We start from the raw sequence: 8,158 nt of genomic DNA on the forward strand, positions 1-8,158 counted from the left end.
TACAATACATTTAAATAGTTCTGAAACACAAAACTCAGCTAAATACATACATAATGAACAATGTTACTTAAATGCTGCATTTAGAGTAATAATCAAAAGTTATATATATAAAATGTTATAAAACAAAACAAACAGGCATTGAAATGTGTTTTCTATACTCTCTTCTTTGATATACCATCAACTAGACTGACATGTGTTTGTATTTCTTTTTATATTTTTATTTTTCAACTTGTTAAATGTAAAACAAAAGAAAACTTGTAAAAAAAAAACAGAAAACAGAAAAAATCAAATTGAAAACAATTACAATTACTCAATATTTAAATGCATACCGAAATGAGCACAAAAATTGCATTAGTTTTAAGCCTAAATGATAATGTGTAAATTTGCGAACGATTTATGTTTTATATAGTTGTAAAAATTAAATAAAAATAAAAAGCTCAAAATGTGCAAACAAATCATACTTTCTTTAATTACTACAACATTGAATATAAATGTGAATAACAATGTCACCAAATTCGAAATTCAAATTTAAATGTTTCGCCTATTTAAATGTCCGCCAATAATACAATCTGGCAACTTCGCAAGCAGTATTAAAATACCAATTGTACTCGAGTATCGATAGCTCTGGTCTGCTAGTATTGAAAAATGTTTACCCGTCGATACCATGCACATGAAATATCGATATATATTGATTAACACTTCCCGGCTAATTCAAATATGTTCTTTTCATACAGCAAATTAAACTACTTGTTGCTCTTCGTATATCAAAAAGATTAAGATTTATTACAAATCGATAACATACAATATGAATGTGTTTTATTTAGAGCTACTACAATTTAGCATTTGTAAAACAAGGCACACGCACATGGGAGGAAAAGGAGCATTAAAGTACCACAAAAAATTGCCCGCAACCAAAAGAGGTTCAGTGGGAGTATGGATTATAAAGTGCAATAAGCTGTACTCTTCAGCAATGAATTAAGCAAAACCCACTGGGTGTTACATCAATTAAAATTTGGACGATTTGATCAGATTGAGGGCCTCGGTAAGCATGCGTCCAAAATCGGCATGAACCAATGTAAAGTTCTTGACGGCACGCTCCTGCAAGAACTGGCTGGCATTGCTCAGATTGTCGGCAATATTCTGAACGAGTCGCTTCTTGGCGCAATTGTCAAGCACATGCACCCAGAAATCGGTGACCTGGCCATAGTTATCCTCGGTATCGCCGCTGCTATAGCGATAGACATCGCCGGTCACCGGGCAACAGGTGGACAAGGCACGAGCACGTGGGCACTCCTGGGGTCCATTGAAGGAGTTCGGGAAATAGTTGGGAGCACCGCCTTGATTGTCGGTGACATTCATGAAGCCATCGCGTTGGAAGTTGGTGACCTTGACGCGGTATGGGCAATTGACGGGGATCTGCAGATAATTGGGTCCCAGACGATGACGATGCGTGTCCGAGTAGGAGAAGAGGCGACCCTGTAACATCTTATCGGGCGATGGCTCAATGCCAGGCACCATATGAGCCGGACTGAACGCAATCTGTTCGACCTCGGCAAAGTAATTCGTGGGATTGCGATCGAGCACCATTTTGCCCACGGGAATCAAGGGGAATTCCTTGTGGGACCACACCTTGGTCACATCGAATGGATTGTACTTGAACTTCTTGGCCTGCTCAAAGGTCATGACCTGAATCTTGAGTGTCCAGCTGGGGAATTTGCAGTTCTTGATGCGATTGTACAGATCACGAATGCTATAATCGGGATCCGATGAAGCCAAATCCGCAGCGGTCTTCACATCCAAGTTCTTGATGCCCTGATCCGTCTTGAAGTGGAACTTGGCATAGATGGGCTCGCCCTTAGCATTCACCAACTTAAAGGTGTGCGAACCGTAGCCATTCATGTGGCAATAGCCATCGGGAGTGCCACGATCACCGAACAGGAACGACACCTGATGCGTCGACTCGGGACGCAGCGTCAAGAAGTCCCAGAACATATCGGCATCCTTCAAATGCGTTGTGGGATTACGCTTCTGGGTGTGAATGAAGCTGGGGAACAGAATGGGATCACGAATAAAGAAAATGGGCGTGTTGTTGCCCACCAAATCCCAAACACCATCATCGGTATAGAACTTGACAGCAAATCCACGAGGATCACGAGCCGTATCAGCCGAGCCACTTTCGCCACCCACCGTCGAGAAACGCACAGCGAGTGGAGTGCGCTTCTTCACCTTCTCGAAGACCTTGGCGGCACAGTATTGGGTGATGTCGTGGGTCACCTCGAAGTAACCGAAAGCACCAGCGCCCTTGGCGTGCACGACACGCTCGGGAATGCGTTCGCGATCGAAGTGCGCCATCTCGTCCAGGAAGTTCACATCCTGCAGCAGCAGGGGGCCGCGAGGACCCACCGATTGCGTGGCATCCTTAATGCCAATCGGAGCACCGGCGCCAGTTGAAATCACACCTGGAGATTCCTGGAAATATAAGAGAATGTTTAGATGAGTTAAGAGTATAAAAAATTCACAGCAGCTTACGTTAAGATGTATATTAATCTTTCTAATAATATCTTTCGACTAAGAATACGGGTTTTGTATAAATACTTTTTCCTTTAAAATAACCATGTACTACATTTCTTCCTTTGAATTAGACCTAGTCTTTTTTTTTTAATTAAAACAAGTTAGCTTGTAAGAATTTCTATTCATATTTTCTACTTTTATAATCCTATCAAAATAACTACAGGTAATAGAATTCTTAAGTCAATACAACAATCTTATAGTTTTTAAAGATACTTTTTCCATTCCTTCTTATTCTTCTTTCATTTCTTTAGATTAATTTGTTTACTTATAAAAAATCAAACTACTATAGAATAAATAATAATGATAATATAAAAAAAGTTCAGTTGTCAAATTTATTTTCCTATAATTCTAGTAGTGTTCAAATTCGTTATATTTCAACTAATAATCACAATATATATATTTACGTTAATATTTTAAAATTAATAATACTTAATGCATTAGCATATCAAATCGTTAACAAGCATTTCGTAATTTCCCAAAATTGCTAACATAATGATTTATGATAACACATTTGCGATAAATCATAGTCATCAAAGTACACTTAAGTGTTTACTTACTTATATCGATACACATATCAGCTAATAATCAATTCTTATTTTATTATATGTCACGCCCCTTCTATGACGAAAAAAATAACCCAAAACATGTTTATACAATCTTGTTTGTAATGTTTCTGCAGCTACTGAAAATCAGTCATCACTTCTTGACATTAGCAATGTCAAACGAAAGTGGAATGTCACGAAATACTTGAGCTATTTCTGGAATTTACGATTCACTGGGGTTCAGCCAAAAATTTAAGGTTCTCTCTATAGAGTAGGACTCATTTGCGTAATATCAGTTTATAAAGTTTCAATTTCAATTTAGTTGCAGTTTGTGCTGTTATATAATCGAGTTCAAAGTATGAGCTGTCATTATGTTATCTAATCGGGTGCAAATGAAGAAGAAAAATAAAGAAAACATAAACATAAAGATTGGCAGACATTTTGAAGGCTTATCATAGCACTCCTAGGGGGGGCGCAAAAATTCTGCATAGAGATTGAGATTTTGTTTTGTATAAGTAGTAAAAAACTACAAGGAGAGATTTCAAATTTCATGATAATGCGAGCTCTTTGCACTATAGAAGATCTTTATGATTTTGAACCTGGGTGCAGCTGCTGCTTGTCTGCCTGCCACTCCCAAGAGGAGCTTATCAGCATTTTCCGCATGTACGACACAAAGATATTGTATCTTCAAGATACACAACAACTGACTAACAATGCAATCTCACAGGCATTTAGCGTACAATGCCGCTGTCTATATACTTAGCTGTAATTATATAGAGTATATAGTATAAATGTACAACATGCATCGAGAGCTCGACGATGACTCCGGCATATTAAACAAAAGCGCGACATTAATTGAATTTCACTGCTCTCGAACTTGCCAATTTATTGCACTTTGTGAAACTCGTATAAATATGTAGAATTTATCTATATCTATACTATAGATCTGCACTATGTTTCATGCTTAATACATTTTGTTTTTTTCCGATTTGCAATCTGCGTTGTTTGCACTTTGAATACTGTGAAATGTGGGGCCACTCCAGAGGGCGCAAATGGATAGATAATAAGAAGCAAACAGCCGGTATCACTATATATACTTATATATATACCTCAGTATATATATATTCTCGATTTCAGTGTGTGTGTGAGGAGCATTTTGATAAGACTCGTGTGTATCGATTGAACCTGAATGCAAATAAAAAACAAAATGAACTAGCAGAGCAAAGTTTTAATTGCAACTTGTTTGGCTGCGGTAGCAACAAGTCTTAATGAAGCCTACAGATTGCATGTTAGCGATAAAGATGGAAAATGTCTCGACGAGACAGATTGAGAAAAAGTAATACCAATTGTTGGGGCTTGCTTAAAAGTGAAGGGGAACAAAGGAAACAGTTTAACGAAATATTTAATGAGATGAAATTGTTACAATATTAAATTCAAATTATCAGCGGAAATAACTTTCTTATCGACAATTAAGAGTTACAATATTTCAAATACTTAAGGCACATACAGCTGTGAACTTTAAAATAGCAGTGCTAACGACCTATGCGTTTAAAATTGAAATATACTGTTATATTTAGTTATTACAGCTTAATGTATTTATTTTTAAATATTTCAACACTTTTTTAAATTTTGGTAAAATTTGGCAACTAAAGTTTCACACCTACGAGGCAATATTTATTCAAAAAAGTCTTATTTCAAATAGTTAGGGCACATATATAAAAACGAAGTACAAATATTAGAATTTTTACATGTTAAAATAAATGTAAATTATGGAAAATGTAAGACTGACTGCAAAGTAAACTTATTTATAGTTTTTATAAATTCATAAGCAGAATACTGCTTACTATTTTTAATTTTGGGTATTTTTTTAAATTCCAGAAAAATTAAAAATATTAATGACATTATAGGGAGTTGACTATGTATAACATTTAATTTAAGCCAACAACAAATGTTAAGACATACATACATACATATATGGAAAGAATAATTTTCAATATTTTTCTAAAGCAATTTAAATCATGAAAATTTAAGGACTGTCTGCAAAATACACGAATTGTATATTATTTGAAATAATTTATTTCTATTTTATGTTTTTTAAAAAAAAAATACATTTTAAGGATTTTAACATAATATTTAAGGATTCCCTTCTAAACTTCATTAAAGCCCAAAACTGTTAACATACTATTAAAAGTACTCTTAATTTTCAACATTTTTATAAAGAAATTTTTCAATCTAAAATGTGGTTCTAAATTCTGAGTAAAACAATACAAATCCTTGTAACTTAAATAAATTTAGTGTCTGAACTTTAAAGAGGTTTCTCCTTTTTAAGAAATCTCCGTCATTTGTCAAGAATTCGTCAAACATTTAGAATGCAAATAAAGAATTGTTAAGCACTTCTCTAACATGTGTGTTTGTTTGGATATGTTTATCGTCTAGTTAGTGAAATATTTCGTATTTTGGGCATTCCGATGCACAGAGAACAGGGCAATAGCCGTATATAGAGAGAGAGAGGGAGAGAACGGGGGGGCTAGAAACAAAGGCAAGACCGCATTGATGCCTGACAAAATGCAGTTTCGAGTTGGCTGCTTAGTTTCTATAGAAGGTCATGCAACGGAACAACACGAACGAACACCTCTTTTTTTCTGGGTCACTTCCACTGTTGCGATTTCGAAACATATTCTCACATACAACAACAACAACTAAAATTCGTACTGAATTTAGCAGGCGAGTGCCAACAGCATTGCATAACCAAATGTGCAACCAGCAAAACTGATTGTGCCACGCAGACACAATATAAGTTAACGCAGTTAGTTCCTCCCCTCCACCCCTCTGCTCTGCCTCTGCCATCCCACTTGCAACTCGCCGATTGAACTTGTTTGGGGCGCATGCGTGGCGAGTTCAACGGCATCGATCGACGCCAAGAGTGCTTGCAACCAGTTTATGCAACTCCAAGGTGCATTGACATCCAGCTAAATAGCAAACAAATAAATTGTGAACCAACCTAGCAAAGACAGAAGTTCATTTTGAGATGGACTAATATATACCCGATAGTAAAATTAAAAAAAAAAATAAAGAACAAAATGAAGGAGATTGAAAAAGTTTCCTTATCTACAATATCATATTAACGATCTAGCAGAAAAGGTGTTCTTGTGTAATTTCTGAATTTAAGACAAAGTGTTTTATACACATTCTAATTAAATTTAATTGGTTTTAAAAAATTTCTAATAATTTACAGAATTCCAAACAAAATAAGAAAATTGTTTGAAAAACAGTTTTGAAAATTATTATCATAAAGTAATAAACAAAATAAAAATAATGTTTGCTTCAATTCAATTTCAATTATTGGGTTACTAAAGCATTTCTTAAGTTGAAAACTTCTAAAAAAAAAATTCGAAAATTATAAATTAAGTGAGATATTTCTTTCTTATGAATTTGAAAATTTTCTTCATTAAGTAAGTAAGTAAGTAGTAAGTCTTACTATTTTATAATTCAATTTCTGAAAAACTTTCGAGATTTAGATTTTAAAGCACTTATCACTATCTAATAATACCCTTCTAAGCAAAAGGTGCCGGGTATTAAATAATAAATAAATAAAGCTAGGCCCCGCTCGAAAGCCGACTTTGGCACGTCTTTGTTTATAATTGTTTAGCAACAATTATGCATTGAGTAATTTTGTTTAAAACTATTGCGTGTGAAATCAAGCAGAAATATTTAATGTATTAGAGTGTGTATTATTCTTCTTTTTTTTTAATATCCTAAGTGCAGTTTACTCAAGGTTCTGACAAAGTCATTAGAAACCTATATCTAAATTGCTGATTAAGCTGGCTTTGCCACCTAAGGTGGCAAGTTTCATTTCACAAAGTGCACTTGTTAAATTAATTTGTCTTATCTGAAGATTAACTGACAATAAAACGAGATACGAAAATGGAACGAGATATAAAGGGGAAATGACTCAAATAATATGGAGCAAGTGCGATTATATTATGTGAAATATATGCTAATGAATAAATTCAGCAAACTCGTAAATCTCTCTCGAAGCAAATAATAAAAACCTGAATAGCAGCAAAAATTGGTGCCAAATAAAGAAATAATAGATTTAACACAGAAACGTAAATATATAGGAAATATATGTGCCTCTTAGCCCTTTGGATTAGGTGCTAAATTTAACAAAGTCAAATGTGATAAGCCTTATCAAGCATTAAAGAGATAACGATAACGATTAGTTTTTGGGGGTTTTTAAGTCAAATGCAAAAGAGAGGCAGCGACAAGTGAAAGGTTAGGAGAGTGCGTGAGTTGATTTGCGAGGGTGCTAGAGAGAGAGCACAATACTCCTGCCTTACTCAACACAAAACAACAACGTTGTTGAACTTTGCCTCTCTTGCTACTCTTCTTCTTTTAGGTTATCCGGCGTCGACTGCGCTGCTGCTGCAGTTTTGTTTTGCAAGCGGCTATTTTGGCATATTGTCGATTCATTATTGTTGTTATGGCATTTGAATAAATTAATTCTAATTTTGCATTAAAAACGGGTGTGCTGTACGTTTTGAGTTTTGCGTCTTGCCTTTCTTTGGAATTTGTTCTTGTTTTTTTTTTTAACGGGGCCCCGCTTCATTTGTGCAACTCACCTTCAGATTGTTCTTATATTCGTGGAGTTGGTTCGATGCGGCATCGCGTTCAGCCATTTTATTGCCTTAATATTTTTTGATAACCAGAATTTGTTGAAATGTAATCAATCTATAAGCACTAGAATATTTCACGCGCTGTCGCCTTTAATGCGGCTAAATTTTGTTAACTAAAACACGTACAACGCAGTACTCGTTGCTTTTATAGGCGCTCCCACAAGTACATGCTATTTAGTGAGACCGTATGCAACCCATACGGAAATACCGAGCGGCCGTTTGTTTTGCCTCCGAATGTAAACAATTTTACTAACAGTTGTAACAGCTGATTTTAACAGCGTACACGCTAACAGCAAAATTTTCTTCGCGCATCCAGCCCAGTAAACAACAGCGCTGTTAAAAACTATCGATAGCACTGTTATGTTGTCG

At 35.3% G+C, this 8,158-nt stretch overlaps 1 protein-coding gene across 1 annotated transcript; it reads right to left on the reverse strand.

Moving 5' to 3' along the window:
- Window positions 1-756: 756 nt before the first annotated feature.
- Window positions 757-7,934, reverse strand: LOC133841392 (catalase). Its single transcript, XM_062273823.1, has 2 exons — window positions 7,736-7,934; window positions 757-2,469 (listed from the first exon to the last, which is right to left on the reverse strand). The coding sequence occupies exons 1-2, from the start codon at window positions 7,790-7,792 to the stop codon at window positions 1,006-1,008; spliced, it is 1,521 nt and encodes a 506-aa protein (XP_062129807.1). The 5' UTR covers window positions 7,793-7,934; the 3' UTR covers window positions 757-1,005.
- Between the last annotated feature and the right edge of the window lie 224 nt (window positions 7,935-8,158).

Source organism: Drosophila sulfurigaster, chromosome 3 (genome assembly GCF_023558435.1).
Source record: "Drosophila sulfurigaster albostrigata strain 15112-1811.04 chromosome 3, ASM2355843v2, whole genome shotgun sequence".
Lineage (NCBI taxonomy): Eukaryota > Metazoa > Arthropoda > Insecta > Diptera > Drosophilidae > Drosophila > Drosophila sulfurigaster.